The sequence below is a fragment of the Neodiprion pinetum genome, chromosome 3 (genome assembly GCF_021155775.2).
Source record: "Neodiprion pinetum isolate iyNeoPine1 chromosome 3, iyNeoPine1.2, whole genome shotgun sequence".
Classification (NCBI taxonomy): Eukaryota; Metazoa; Arthropoda; class Insecta; order Hymenoptera; family Diprionidae; genus Neodiprion; species Neodiprion pinetum.
In genome coordinates this window covers 24,312,921-24,329,540 of record NC_060234.1, presented here as the reverse complement: position 1 = coordinate 24,329,540, position 16,620 = coordinate 24,312,921, and the positions used below count along the sequence as shown (strand labels likewise).

Sequence of the window (16,620 nt, the reverse complement as noted above, 5' to 3'; positions counted from 1 at the left end):
CGATGTTTGAGGCCTGATAACTCCGAAACGACTTACCTTACGCAAATCTTTATTCAGACCTTTTTTGTAGAGCGTAAAATTTCCTACCAGAATATGTTTTTTTTTTATATCCTCACACTGGTTCGTTTTCGAGCAATAAAATTCTATATTTAAAAAAAAATTTTTCCCATGTTATTTAAATCGGAAATAGAAAATTGAGAATCGCCACCTCTAAATATCAATATTAAGAGCTCATATTTTATCGAGGTCATTTTTGAGGGACACTCGGAAGATTTTTCAATGTTCTTCGAAAAAAAAAAATAAATAAAAAGTAGTTTTTTTGAAACACTCTAATATATATATATATATAGTCATATAGGTTATGCGTTGTATAGTTTTCCATTCTCCGTCGATAGAATAAGAGAAGTTGAAAAGTTGCTCCCATCATCAGATAGTAGCTTCAGATTCTTACTTGTGATTTTATTAAAAGAACAAAGAAGAAACAAAGAATTGTACCGACCTTCTTTTAAGTCAGGTGCCAAAATTTTTGTAAGCTAGGCTAGTAAACAACGTGTTCAACATCCCTCGACTGTTACGTTATGACGTACTTTTTGACGAATGTAAACCACCGCGGCACTTAGGAGTTCAAAATTTATATCCCGTGTTCACGGTTTTTTCAACAGGCACTTCTCGAAGTAAGCACTTTTGTCAGAGGAGTGTCTCAAGTCAAAGTCATTTAAACATACTTCTTCCGTTAGTGTCGTAACGGTAGTTTGAACAACAGATTCAGGCATTTTTTTTTTTTGGAAAAAAACATGACGGGCAACGGAAGCCAATGATTTCGTTCAAGCTCAGGAATATACGCTCGTTATTTGAGCAATGCTTACTGAAAAGAGTATTTATATCGTATAGTCCATGGACCATGCTGTTGCAGGTACCAGAATTAAGGACATATTTAATCCAGATTATTGTATCAGTAACATGCGAAACTGTGTGTAAAATGACGAAATCTTTATCACTCACATGTGACATCAGACTACCAAAATATGTTTCACATAATTGGTAGATGGCATTTTGCTTTCGCTATTTTTCTGGTAAATGAATGAAATTTGAATTTCGTTTCATTCAAAAATGATAATCTGAAGAAATCTGAAGGGTTTGACGATAACTTCAAGTCGGGTGAAAACTTTGAGAGAAATTCATTCGAATGAAGTTTAAGTTATTTAAAGTCCTTCGTATTCCTAGAATCACTTTGTAATGACTTTCTATTATTATTTTAATTTTAAAATAATTTCTCAACTTCGCTATAACAATTATGATCGATCGAAATCAAATATCATTCTAGGGAATGATGTGTTAAATTTGAAATTTTTACAAAGGAGTTGTTACACTGCTATATGGGGAACATCAAAATTATCGAGAAAATGTTCATAAAGTAACACGGAAGATTAAGGCGGACTAAATGTCGTTTGAAAGTGCTTTAATTCAATTGAACTCATGAATTTACTTGAAAGGAATTGAAGTCTTAACTTCCCGAAGTCATTCCAAGACATTTGAAGTCTTGAATTCAAGTCTTTTGACTTGAGTCATTTGAATTTATAATGTCGCTTTAAACCGTTTGAAGCTAATCGAGGTTATCCGACTTCGCAGTCATTTCAAGCCAGTCATAATTTCGTGAACCTTCACAAGCAGCTGCCTGCAGTCTCTTTATTTCACGAAGTTACATCAATCGAAATGTCAAAGCCTGTCGAAGTCGATCGAAGTCTTACGCTTTCGCGAAGTCTTGAGATGTCGGATTTACCCTCGATCCCTGAGTAGTCGACATGTCGTTAAAATCTCAAGAGGCTGAAGTTAGTAACGTTAACGTAACAGAACATCGGTAAGAAAAATCGTCTTTGCTGAATTTTAGAACGACTTTCCAGGAGTTGGATGTTCAAAATATGACTATGTTCCGTTTGTCATGTCCAACTGAACTTCGTACAATCCCAAAGCTGCGAAGTAACTGTTTTTCCGAAACATGCATCGTCATGGTATCGTTACTAACTTCAGCCTCACGAAATCTCGACATTCCATGCCCATCTACGCGACTCCAGTGTGTTTAATCGACACCGCACGGTTCCATGGCCCCGACAGCGTGCAATTTCCACTCCGTTTCCCGATATAAAAATATCTCGTCCAAGTTTCACACTCAATTTTCAACTCGCTGAAAGACGTTCGTCGTTACGTTCCGTTCGCAGACGACGCCGTCGCGCCCGCTCTGTCTTCGGGCACGTCTCCGTCTCCGTCCCCGTCACCGTCGCCGGCTGTACCGGTTACCCACCGAGGATCAACCACGAACACGTTTCGCCGGCTTTCCGACGTCGACAAGCTGCTTCTCGAAGCCATGGACACCAGCCGGGATAGGACAAGACACACTGGGAGGTTTTTAACGATGCACAAACGGCGCCGCAAGCGATTGACCACCAGGACTCTGAACCAAGACCCAGGCATACTCGACGACATATTTCACGGGCAAGTACAGGTCTGTATCACCTTGTACCCTTGATACTCTTCCCTGGGCATACGCGACCTTGAAACGCACACACCGTGTGTGAATAACTGTCTCGATTCGCAGGAATTAACAACAATCAAGACGTTGTGGACATGATTGATTTGGAGACTTGTTTGGAAGGTTTAACGCCGTCGCGACATACGTCTGTTGTGCTGTAATTCATTCGCTTAATTAAAATAAGACCGGTATAATTACACTACAAGTTATCTACAGTTATAGTCGATTTATGTCCGCGCGTCAGTTTAACTAATCCTAATTATAGTAGTAAATTAGTCGCCAACATGTGGTAATGAGATTTTACAATAAATGATAAAATCACTCCAACGGATTTAGAAAGTGTACGTAAAAGACCGTTTTGAATTTATGTAATTTTTTAAACACTGTACGAAGGGGTTTCTTTGATTATGTAACAACTAGTTTCGAATTTGATTTACTCGCTGACGATTTCATTAAAAATTATAAAACTTGGACAATAACGTTCTGTGATTATTGTCAATTGTTTTACTTTGAATTGGGTTTCTCTCATTGCTTCTGAAACGTTTGTCTTTTCTTGTTTTATCTTTTTCATCCGTTGTATTGAAACTCTGTTTGGAGCTTAATCTTGCACTATTTTTAGGTCTATAACCTTTTTCACGGCTACTCAATTTTTTGCTTTCTTAATTCGTTTTTCTTTGATCTTCATTCACATTCTTTCTACCATTCGCTGTTTATACATAAGATTTGGAGCAAATCACACTTTCCTCTATTTGCAGAAGTGCAGATCCGAAGGTCTGTTATTCAATTTCATTTCTATAACATTACTTTACTGATTTCAATCAAAATTGGAACCGGAAGATTGGATAAAAACGGCATTAAACCGTGAGCTTAAAATCTTTTCCTTGCCAAATCTGAACTATTCGGAACTTCTCAGTGCAGAAAAAAAAACAAACGATTTACTATGTCAGGATTTTATGTTTTAGTTACTGAAAATCCGCGCTCATTGCTTTCAAATATCCACTTAGCAATTTCTTTTTCCTTTTCTGTTACGAAATAATTGAGGGATCGTTTCTGGTTTCAAGGAGATACACCTGTTTGCATTTTTATAGTATAGCGGTGCTCTTGGCTAATCAAACAATTTCATTTGCTCGTCTTATAATTGGCGCCAAAAGCCTTTTTGTTGAAATCTGTAAATTAATTTATTAGTGGGATGAGATCCGAAATCAAAATTGGGACCATTTTGCACTTATTCCGAGAATCCGAGAATGAACCGAGATTAATCTTGGTAATTTATATACATATGGCAGTTTGAGCTTTTTTTTTTAATGATTTTTCAGACCTACCCGTGACTTAAAAGAGAAATTAGAAAAAGCGCTGTCGATGTAAATAAAAAAAAAAAGTCCAATTTTTCCGTGACAGGTATGTCAGACAATCTAGACGAATTGCGAATCCTCGGAATCTCATTTTATTTTTATTTATTGTTTTATCTTTCGAAGAAATGCAATTCGTTTATATTGTCTGGTATGATGATGAGTATTTTTTCTCATAGAGTAGCGCTAATGCCTGGTAAAACCTTGCAGTTACGGATTTTTTTGAACATTATTACTCTTACAATAAAATATGTACTTGGAATGTTTCCGAAAGACGTGTATTTTAAATGGTGAAATCCACCCTCTCGGTGACACGTGTTAAGAGTTGAGTTAAAGGTATGAAAAAAATTTTTTTTGAATTATTTAAAGTTTATTTGTGGGGCGAGACGGAAAAAATTCATCCACGCCCTAAATAAGGGACACTCTGACAACCATTAATTATTCTTTTGTTTATCCAGCTTTTATATCATGCCTTATGCATACGATCGAGTGTCGTTGTTATAATAACGACGTATGCATATAAAGCGATTGCCTGCAGGTAATTAATTAGCTTTCATTATCACACTTGAGTAACAATGTGCCTACAGCGGAGAATTTAATGAACCGAAAATTTGAAGAGTCAGTATTGGATGGACGCGGTATAGCGTCGACGGCATGACGGAAACTAATAATAATTTTATTGGAAACTGTATCGCTTCGCTCGCTCGATTGACTCTGTATGGACTCTGGACGCTTGACGCATGAATATCAGTGAAGATGCTCTCTAACAATAAGCACGTTCTCTGAGTGCCATTGGGTACGGGTAAAAATTTACGTACAAACACAAACGCTCGGAAGTTTATATTCGTGAACAGGATTGCAAATTTTTTAATGAAAAATTAATGCATTAAACATAATGGAAATAATTTAATGTTGTAATGGAAATTATTTCCATTATGAATTGAAAAAGTAATGGTTAATGCATTACTTTTTCATTGAAAAATTTGCAACCCTGTTCGTGAATGGAATGTATACAACTTTGTCCGATTTTAATCCAATACGCTGTCGAATATCTCGAAAAACAATTGAACGGACTACGGATAAGGGTTTGGGATAAAAGTTTGACGGGTGAAAATTTTCTTTAGTTGTAATTACTGGAATATTCTGGTAAAAAAGTAACCGTTGCTGTAACGATTCAAATTTTATTGGAGTTATAAGAATGCGTGGTACAAATGACTGTTCGTTTTTCTCGAATCATTATATTATATGTATGCAGTATATTATGAGTATGGAAGACACTCGAAATAAAACATACCTGTATTTGAAACCGTCTTGACATCCGGTATAACGGTATAATTTTCGCCGAGAAAAATAGATTCCTGTTTTTAAGAAAAGTATCACTTTTTATCGAAATTCTTCAAAGTAGCGTCAACTACGGTAAATCCAACTATACCAACTTTTCTTTTCTTCGGAACCATAAAACTTTGGTGTTAAACTTTTTTTTTGCTACGCGCTTACTTTGTTGATAAAAATTTAAGCGTGGATCGAACTACATACTTTTGCATTGCAAAGACCTCTAGTGAATTCAATGATCGATTTTCATTATACAAATTCTGAAAATTCAACTACTTTTTCAACTTTCTCTCTCATATTTACAGATATTATAGCCATACTCTTGAATCCTTTCACATTTGAAGATATCAGTGACCCATTGGGTATTTTTTTTAAGTAGCCTTCGCTTACGCATTTACGCAAATGTCGTGCGATTTGCAGTTTAAATCATGATTTTAATTCCTTCAAATTTTTCATTCCAGTGCCTGCTTCAAAAGTCTGGTAACTGGAGGTTCAACGCGTTTACCTTGGAGACGGTGACTGGAGGTAAGCTATTTGATAATCAATATTAGTCGGCTCCTAGTTTCCTCCTATATTATGCAAGAGCGATCATCCCCCATCTACTATCCGTTATGTGAGCGGAATAAAATTTGTTCTCGATAAAGAAGCCCGCAATAATCTTATGGGAATTGGGTTTTTAATGAAATCGTCTGGATTTTTTACACGTCGCAGATCTTGTTATTCTGAAAAAAAGTCTCCACGGGCACGACCGGCGACCCTCCGCTATGAATAGTTTAAGCGCTAAAACCCTTCGTCAACTTATTTGAAACACAGTGACGTTTTTTATACTCTCTAATCTCAATTTTTCCATCGGAGAACCAAAAACGCCTATTTGCACCAGGTTTCCTCATGTAACGTCATCTACAGGTAAGATCATTGAGGGTTAGAGGAGGAGATGTCCGGTTATGTGCCTAGGTTTTATTCATTAGGAATAATCATTTTTATCTTAGCTTTTCTGGCACAAAGGAATCCTGGATATAGGTTGGACATTTTCGTAGCGCCCAAACTATTCATAATCTGAAGGGTCGTGCCCGTGGAGACTTTTTTTTTGTAACGTCCCGATTTATAACGTACGAAAAATCCTGACGATTTAATCGAAACCCAATTCCCGTAAGATTATTGCGGGCTTCGTTGCCACACCACAGGCAAAAAGTGAAAGGAAATTCGTCCGATATACCAGAAAATTAGCAATATAATATTTTGCTCGTCGTTCCTTCTTCACATTTTCGTCCAGCACTTGATAAACCTGAATTTCAGGTCGATCCTTGCCGGTACTCTGCGTTCATCTCTTTCATTGGTACGGCCTCCTCGAACACTTCCAGCTCGATGTTGTCAGAGTATGGAAATTATTCAGTAAGTCAACAATAAATTATCAATCATGTAACATGTTTTAAAATTTCATTGCAGTATACGCACACAATCATATTACCGCATGCAGTATGAATGCTTATTTACATTATGCCCATTCCGTCTGTAATACCTATATCAGTCATGTATGCGTGAATCATTCGGCATGTGCATGATTATGATTAACCCAAATCCGAAAGTCACATCAGATATGAGTCGCAAACCGATTGTCCGTTCGCCTCGCTCTTTGAGTTTATTGGATGAAATTGGAGAGCAAAAGGAGGGAAAAAACGAAAAGAAGAATAAAAAAGAGGACGTCATTGCTTACTCACGAATGCGTTCTTTTTACATTATGTACAATACCATCAGATCTTCGTATATTTTACGATACACAAAATTACGTGATATCTTCAAATTGAAAAACTTTTTGACTGATTCCAGTGTTGAACCATTTCGAAAAACAAGTCAAATTATTTTTAATTTGATCAGATTATTTGTTACAGTATTAATAGAAATAACGAAGGATTTCTTTGAGTCAAGTCTAGTATTTGAAAGGGAAGTGAAAATACATAATTTAATCGAATCGACGAATCGCGTTGTAAGAAATGCGCAGAGTTTTTCGAGAATTTCGCGTACAGCTCTCTTAAATGCTTCGGTATTTCTACGACGAAATATTTTTAAGACATCTCTTTTCACAATTTTATAGCATTGCGAGTACTAAAATTAGTATGCTGGCCATATATTTTTTTTTTCACTCATACTTCTAGAGAGTTTTCGCTATAAACGTGAAGAAAAAATTGAAAAAATACAGTTTATTCGACAAGTTGTAAAATAAATTGTTCAAAAATCGTTTCTTACAGAATTTCTCATCAACGACTTACGGAGCCATCAATTCAATCTCTGATACATTATACTCTGATACATACATACATACATACTCTGATAGTCGACAACATTGTTTTCAACCATACGTTTGAAACGTTATGTGGCATGAAGTCTTGAGAGCGCATTTAGAAATATGCGATCCTCTTTTCTTCGGACATGGACCGAATTTAATAAATAACAAAATATCCTTAAAATTCAGTTTGCATCATTTTCGACTTCATACTCCCGAATCGAAATGCTAGACCTGCAACGGGTTCTGTAAAAAAATATAGGTCTTATGAAGATAACTTTTTTGTACCGCCCAAAATGTCACGTACCTCATTGATCTCGGTTGATATTAATCGTGGAAAATAATTTCTCATTTCACTTCATACAGGGTTTTCCCTACTTTGATAGCTGTTGAAGAGTTTCTTGCGAATTTCGGTGTCATAAAGTGGAGTTGTTGTATGAATTTTTACGAGACAGGGAAGAGAATGTAAAATACCTCAATATTCACATCCATAGCTATAACTAAACATCTCACAGTGAGTCATTGCATTTGTGCTTTAATTTAATTAATTAAATATTTGATTCCACAAAGCAAGTAGCGAATGACAATGAGGGTATCGTACACATACATTTAAATAATTGGAATTCGTTGAATCTAATATATTTTTTCCGGCTGTGAGTCGAATATTTAATGGCGTTAATCAATATTTTTATTGAACAAAATAATTGTACAATATACGCATGAAGAAAAACGAATTATATGAATAATTTTTGATATTATCACCAGATTACTGCAAAGAAGTACTCAATCATCCTCTTCTAAAAATTTATCGGTTCGAATAAAGTTTTAAAATTCAAGCCAACTTTTTTTTAAATCATCAACATGCGTAGTTGAATCAAGTAAATTAATTAAAAAATTCAAAACGGCATATTATTTCCATTATAACATCGATCTTATTAAATTCATGCATCTAGGTCCTTGAAGCTGATTCGTCAAGCTTTCCAAATCTCTCTAACAAAGCATTGTTTTCATCACTAGAACACACGTTGCAGTAATCTGAAAACTGTCGAATCTCACCTTTTCGGAAAAAATATGAATATGTGTTCTAATAATGATAACTATGCTTTGATGTAAGGGTTTGGAAAGTTTCAAGAATCAGCTTCAAGGACCGAAGCATGAGTTTGAAAAATATTGAAGAATTTACAAGTATTAGAACGAAAAAAATCATTTTTTTATTAACCACCTTAGCGTAGTCTGCTCATTTTTCCCAACACCTGCGAATGAGAGTTAGATTTGAGAATTGAGTTATTCGAAAATGCACACGCGCCAACGTGGCGGTTGTTTTACTCTACTTTTCGGAAACGGGGCGCTTTACGCACGCTTCAGAGGCTTCGAAAATCCAACTGTCCAATCAGATGTTGGAAAAAATCAATTTCCATTTAGGATCTGGAAGCTATTCTTGCGACTCCTTACATTTACATGTGTAATATGTAACATACACTGACTTTACAAAAAATTTCAGATCTAATTGAAGAAGGCTACCACAGTACAAACCCTTACCACAATAGTATACATGCGACCGACGTTACACAGGCTATGCATTGTTTCCTCCAGGAAGAGAAGGTAAGGTCTTCAATCCCAATCTCATATTGTGACGCATTCATGACCACGGATCATTCATGATCATGTGTGTATAAAATGGCTTTATATGATTATGTTCATAGTGCATATGGGCTTTTTGAATCGCCTCCTCTCCCCGATGACTATTTTTATTTATTTATTTACAAATTTCTATAGCGTTTCAAAAAAATTTCTCTCTACTTGCAGATAAGAAAACACTTGAGTCATTTGGAAATAATGGCATCCTTAATTGGAGCTGTGACGCACGATTTGGATCATCCAGGTGTTAATCAGCCATTTTTGGTTGCCACGAGTAATCATCTCGCTGCGCTTTACGAAGTAAGATAAACGAAATATCAAAATTTAATCCTAGATATTATGTTTATGTTGTTTTTTTCTTTTTTCAATTTTGTGTTGTAGAAAATTTAAATATCAATAAATGCTTACTCTCAGTATCTGTGGTCAAGAATTTCTATTAAAGTAATAAATGCTGCCCGAAATGACATCAGCTACTTTTTTCAATAACAAAAGTATCTTTGCTCAGAATACGTCGGTGTTGGAAAATCACCATTGGAGATCAGCTATAGGCTGCTTATTGGAAAGTGGGGTTTCGGAACAGTTGGAACCAGAACTTAGACCAGAGTTAGAGAGACATATCAGCTCACTAATTTTGGCTACAGACATTACAAGACAACAAGAATTTCTCACCAGATTCAAAGTAAGTATTCTGCACTTTGAATACTGACATCTAGCCCTGGCTTCGCATAATGACATTGTAATACAAGTCGTAAAATTGAAAAAAAAAAATTTTATCATCAACATTTACATAAATCATCCATAGTTTGAGATCTATTGCCGAAAATTTCCTTACTCTCTGAATTTTAATCGGTGAAAATTCATTAATTCCTAGTTATAAGTATACCATTGGAAAAAACAGTGCACATGCACTGACTTTTCACTGATATCCCACTGATTTCCCGTGCATATACACTGATTTTCCCCAGTGATATACTTATAACTGATTCACATTTAGAGAGTACATAGCACGAGAAAATATCTCTGCTAAAATTTGCCAATAAAACGTCGCAGAAATTGTAAAAATAAAATTTCACAGCATTTTTTTAGGAACTGGAATATTTCAGTATTTTCCGAAACCGTTATTTTTTTCTCTGTTAATGCTTACGGTAAAGTACACAGAAGTTACGGGGTGCTAAATACACAATTCGGAATAAATCTAACACACTTGAAAACATTTCGTCAATCTAGGTAACTCAGATATTTTTTCCTTTTTCTCGTTCTTCTCAATGCCCATTTTTCTCCTTCTATTATGCTGGTTGTTCTGCAAGAATTATTCGCGTAGTAGACGTGTTTTGTAACATAGCTGAATTAACCGGTAAATGTTTCCGCATAAACATAATATCCTTCTTATTTTTCCAGCGATATCTGGACCAAAACCTTCTCGACATGAGTAGGAGTGAAGACCGGCACTTCATCCTCCAAATAGCACTAAAGTGCGCGGACATTTCAAATCCATGTCGCCCATGGGATATCTCTCGAAAGTGGTCGCACAAAGTTTGCGAGGAGTTCTTCCGCCAGGGAGACTACGAACGAAAATTGAACCTGCCAGTAACTCCTCTGTGCGACAGACATACAATAAGTATACCAAAAATCCAAGCCGGTTTCTTCAAGTTTGTAGTAACACCATTGTATGAAGAATGGCATAGATTTTTGGGTACTGCATTGAGTGTCAATCTTATGGATTATTTGAAAGGCAATCAAACGAGGTGGGAGGCTTTGATACAGCAGGAGGCAGCCGAAGAAACAAAGACGGAAATCTCCGAACTCGAAGACATTGACAACGCCCTCAGCTCGGAGGATGAAGATCTGGCCGAAGACTCTGGAAGCATCGATTTACTACTGCCGGATGCTTCCTCGTCGAGGAGGCCCAGTTTACCTGGAAAAGTGGACACCGAACGTGTCGGACGAAGGCATTCTGTGCCATTGAGTGTTCCAAAACTACTGCCAATCTCGCGGACCATTATCAGGAGAGAAAGCCTACCGACGGAGCAGAAGAAGCTTAAAACTCCGCTTGTCAAACTGGAAGATCAAACGATGCTTGGTCGCAGTTCACTGTCGTTGTTGTCCTCGAAAAGCAGCCTTCACTCATCTGCTGCGCGCAGTAGCGAACGGCCTGTCAGCGCGGAAAATTTACTACCCGAACCCAGCATAGCAAGCATAACAAACAGCACGGAGGCCTCCAGATTGAGCACCGTGTTACAGCCAGATCAGAAATTATCCAGCCAGACGAAACAGTTGACCAGGCAACAAACATTCCCGCCTCTGCAGCCTTACGTGCGAATGAGGTACATGTCGACAACTGCAGAAATGTCCCAGTGCTCCGAGGCCCTAATCGAAGCCGACAGTCTTTCAAGTTCAACTCCGAGCCCTACTAAGGACAGATCTTATACCGATGGGCAGTGCAGTACACCTCTTGAATCGCCCGTGCCCTGTAACAGTAAAGACTCGAGCAGACGATCCAGCGCCACTTTCAATGTTGCTAGAATACAGAAGAGAGAATCTAACTCTTCCGAAGCATCGATTAAGAGACGAGGATCCGCGATGCCGGATCTCATGAGGAAACTTGATACCAATACGCTGAGTCCAGAGTGTGCCAGACGACATTCGATGCAGCTCGTTGGTTCTTTGCTCTCCATTAAAAAGACTAGTCAAAAATCTTCCACTTTGACCTTGGATGTTTGCGATAGACGGAAATCTGTCGAAACTGAATCAGAGTCTGCGGATTTGCCACATCCCGAAGGTACAATAATTACTTTGGAGGTCAAGTCAGGGCCAAATATTTGTAAAACGTACTCCCATAACGAGAGAAGTTCTCCAGAAACTGGAAATACTACCGATCTGGCAGTTGGTGTCGATTCTGTTGTCGTGGAATCCTGCTATAGCGATACGAAATTATTGTGCGATTCGACGAGACGATTTTCAATACCAGTGATAGACTTAACGAAGAATGATAGTCAGATTAACAGACGGTTTAGTGCGGTACCAATTTCATCTGACAGTGCACATAGGGCGTTCTTCGTTGGTACGCCACCCGATTCTCCACCCCGTGTTCTTAGTGGTTCAAGCGATAGTGGCAGTGAACCGCGGAGAAGTGTCAGTGATTCGACGAATGATAGTGTTTCTATAGGCAACAAGAGAGATTCGGAAACTGGGAAGGACAAAGGAGCCAAAGTTCTTAAACTCAGCGTGGAACCAGAAATGAAGGAGAACGTAGACCCGAGATGTGGCGACGATGGGAGAACACTATCAACAAGTAGGCGATCTAACCAGGTAACTGCATCGAGAAGACCTTTCAAATTTTTAAATGATGCAAAGAAATTTTCCTCACATTCTCTTATTGATTTTGCAATTACATTCATAATAGGGAGGAATCAATTTTATAGTTAAAATGATAAGGCCTTCATGGAAAACAGTATTTTTGATTTGCCACTTTATACCTGTTACTTTCCGACTCAGTGATCATGAGGCTCATAAATTTAAATGCCTACAAGATGACATCTCTATTACTATTTTTTAACCATCTTGTCAAGCAAATCTATTCAGAGCATCTCTAACCTCAAGTCAAAAATGTAACATGCATACAATTTATTGAAAAAAACTATAAAAACTCTTAAAATTTTTACCCAAATTCATAAGGGTCGTCTAATTCAAAACGAAAACAATGGGTAACCATAAATTTGATTTTGATACTTATCTCAAGCGTTAAATAGAATGAGAAGGGAAGAGTCTGTGTACCCGTGATATCGAAATTCTCACTCGTAAAGTGCTTTTAGAATCAAGGTTCAAATGCAGGTGTTTCCTTTTCATTTAGTGATCAGTAATCAAACTAAACAATTTCTTTTTTTTTAATTCCATAGAGCGGCAAGAGAAGGAAATGAATATAAACGCTTTGATTATTCACGCGGGGTTAAAAGTCAAAATCAAAATCCAATTCAGAACTCATCCAATTTTAATTAATCAAAACTCATTATTTGCAGATAATTTTTTTATCACAGTGACTCAGAAAAAGCGTGCTTCATAAAATTATATAACAGAGCACCAGTTGATTCTTTTTACAATGTATATAATCATATTGTGTTATAAAAAAAAAAAAAATCCGATGATATTCCTAGAGAATCTATTAGTCTCTAATATAATAGTCTTATTAACTATGAAAATGTTAGGAATTCAGTTGTGTTTAAAACGATATCACCCAACTTTTCCTTGAGGTATGATTTAAGCACAAAACCTTGTGTCGTAAAATTGCAGAGAGCGTCAAGACTTTACGATTAGAAATTTTGTTGAAATAACACTGGGTTGAAGTCGGTAATGTAAACCTAATGAAACATTGTACACAAAATAACTATTTTACAACTTGAGACTAACTTTGAAAATTTCAAGTTTACAAAATACACGTATGTTCTAGTTCGTTGTAGTTTATCGAATTCCAGTCGATCAAAAAACGCTCAACCTATAATTACGTCATTACATTTACGTTACAAACTTCGTAAAATTACTTTTATAATTTTTGTTTAAAAACAAAATATTTCTAGGATCACTTTCTATATTTGTAGCTACTGCTTTCAATACATAGAAAAGACCTCTCAATCTTAGATGGGATAAAGTAGAAATTGTCCCAAGGTTGATACCGATATGATACCAGCCAATGATTGAGTAGACCAAAATTCAAGCATAATGATGAAAGCGATTAATCCACAATTTTTAATTGCATTTTCAATCCTCTTCAACTAAGCAAAAGATTCTTACATTCTAATGAATATTCAAAATAATAACTTACGTATTTCGCGGGAATTTCAGGGACTCGCGAGGAGGCGAAGTTCAGCCCCAGTTGGCCTTTTGTCAAAGTTAGATGACGTCTCAATGCTGGCGTTAGCACCACGTGGGGATCGTTATTCTAGGCGAGGCTCCGTCCCGACCGATATGACCAGGCACCAAAGTATGCTACCACCGTATGAAACTAGGCTACATGTCAAACACATACATCAACTTTTGACTAGAATTGAATATTGTGTTTAAGTTACAATCAAAGCAATACCTGCATACATACAATACTACTCATATAGCTTCTACATACTGTACTATAAATTTTCTTGTAACATATACACAGAGATGCAGACTATAGATATTAATTGTTTTCAACCTCTATAATTTGAAAAGACTTGAGTGTGTAATCATATCAGCCATGTTACTGTTATACAATTGAATTCTATATTTTTTTTCTCTTATATGCATGTGCTTGATATTTATTTGAATGAAAAATATAATGTAAGAACGTTAGACAGACAGCAAAACAATACATATTTTACTTACTGTGCAGCGCGAGTATCCTGGGTATTAAGAGTATGATTTACATTTTTTAATGGACACGTTATTGAAATCACAACAATTTTCTAAAAATATCAATCCGGTGTAAACTAATAACAATGTTTATGAAAATAATCAGGTTCCATCCCATCAGAAATTATCGTGCTGAATATATTCTCAAGTGTTAGTCCAAGTACCGTTCAAAAGTAAAGATGTTATCAAGTCCTTTTTTTTTTTTTTTTTTATTTAAATTTCACCCCATTCATCTCCATAGCATAAAAAACAAAATTTCCTGTGCAAATTATGATCTCATGAGTAATTATTATATCTGTATCACGTAATTGCAATTTACAATATTTATCTAAATTACTTGTATTTTTAATAACAAGTAATGCTCATTACTAAATGGTTACAGGACACCTTACAATTTACCTAGCAACTTCGGTTTATTATTCTCCTATGATAACCGTGAAATTTGCGTATGTTTTAGAAGAAGATTATGACGCGCGGAGGTTTAGAAACATCCGATTTTTACCGTACATGGAATTCTTATAAAAATTATTATTAGTCGAAACTTGAAATTTTCAGAAAATTTTTTTAATTTTTGCAACGTGCTCTCTTACTCACTGACGCAACAAAACGACCGATAGGTGATATTCTTACTGTTAGATACATTTACGAATGTGATCATGATAGGGTTTTATATCATTTTTTACGACTATTGACATCAATTTTCACTTAATATACATCTGATTTAATAACATAGTCGTTAATCATACCGGAAAGTTTTAAACAGCGCTACTATAAATTATTAGATAGGCTTGAATACTATTATATAGCCATTAGAATGACGATAAGTTGAGAAAATAGGGAAAAATTTTAGGACAAAAGCCATGTGACTTCATTAGAAAACAAAAAATTCTATCTATTTAATGATCAGTCGTGAAGATTTTTTTCATCACTTAGATTGTACACAACATATAATATGCATGAGGTTATAAAAGTAATTATCACCTAGCTAATGATAGAAACTGTTGATTATTGATAATGTTCCTCGACATTGTTGTAGTAATGTAAATATATTTATATAAATGTATCAAATCGTATGCTGTATAAATATAAATATTGTAATGCATATACGATGAATTTAACAGTGATTTTCTAGTCTTGCATCACATAAGCATATATTTCAATGTCATATCTAAAAATACGGACTAGATATGAGCTGACACAATACAAGATTCGTATTTCACCATGTGATAATAAAAAACATAGTAAGCATCCCCACAATTCAGTGCTCACATGTTAACAAGACTTTATATTGCGTACCAAACTCTAAATATCACATTTCTCATCAACCGCAATTAATACCAGCTAACATTCTAACAAAATTGCCTTTGCTTGACCTTAGATGGAGGATCCAACAGATCAGCGTTGGGTGCGCAAGAAGAAAATGAATCCTCCCCTCGAAGAGCTAGTTTACCGCAAGACTCTGTATTGGATGGCCTTTTGGACAATGTTTTCTTTCCAATGTGTAAGACCATTGACCATTCCTGACATACATCTAAAAGTGTTTAATCACATGGAAAACAGAAATCCACGTTCGAGTGCAAACACATTTATCCTTATCATGACATCTCAGAGTTGTTATTTTCCCTGATTAAAACGATCTTAAATATTACTTCACATGTAAAAGAAATAACACAATTCTCTTGAAATGAATCTAGGTGAAGAAGCAGACTGTCCCAACAATAACAACGCTTCGACCCATGTAATCGAAGCACCCCTTCCTATCAGTGGGATGCCGTCACTGAGACGTGGCTCTGTACCTGCCGACATATCGGAACTCCGACGTGAGATGTACAACAGAAACAGTGTGAATGGCAAATCAAGAAATCGAAAGAAGGTTCTACGTCGAAGAAGCAGTGGCGGACCTGAAATGTTTGCTGGCGGTATGGATGTGGCTGAAAGTGCTGCCTGGATTCGATGGAAAAGAGATATTGGCAGGAAAGAGTCGATTCCAGAACCTGCAACAAAAAGGAGAGGCTCCTTACCTATCGATATGGTAGCCATATCACATGCTGGTTAGTAAGAAAAAGTGTAATTAGTAATTAAGAAAGGAATCGACAGTTCCAATATTTTTTAGCACC

The 16,620-nt window shown here is 36.2% G+C and overlaps 1 protein-coding gene across 13 annotated transcripts in view; it reads left to right on the top strand.

Moving 5' to 3' along the window:
* LOC124213786 (uncharacterized) overlaps positions 1 to 16,620 on the top strand; it is a 130,735-nt gene that overhangs the window by 108,240 nt on the left and 5,875 nt on the right. For 10 of the 13 annotated variants that reach the window (XM_046615425.2, XM_069134125.1, XM_046615419.1 and 7 more), the window contains 10 exons: positions 2,217 to 2,500; positions 5,670 to 5,733; positions 6,505 to 6,600; positions 8,991 to 9,091; positions 9,296 to 9,427; positions 9,633 to 9,806; positions 10,526 to 12,436; positions 13,964 to 14,102; positions 15,882 to 16,004; positions 16,198 to 16,554. In XM_046615425.2, the coding sequence (XP_046471381.1) occupies positions 2,217 to 2,500; positions 5,670 to 5,733; positions 6,505 to 6,600; positions 8,991 to 9,091; positions 9,296 to 9,427; positions 9,633 to 9,806; positions 10,526 to 12,436; positions 13,964 to 14,102; positions 15,882 to 16,004; positions 16,198 to 16,554 (3,381 nt within the window). The remainder of the gene's footprint in view (positions 1 to 2,216; positions 2,501 to 5,669; positions 5,734 to 6,504; positions 6,601 to 8,990; positions 9,092 to 9,295; positions 9,428 to 9,632; positions 9,807 to 10,525; positions 12,437 to 13,963; positions 14,103 to 15,881; positions 16,005 to 16,197; positions 16,555 to 16,620) is intronic. The other 3 variants (XM_046615427.1, XM_046615426.2, XM_046615422.2) reach the window with 2 other exon arrangements.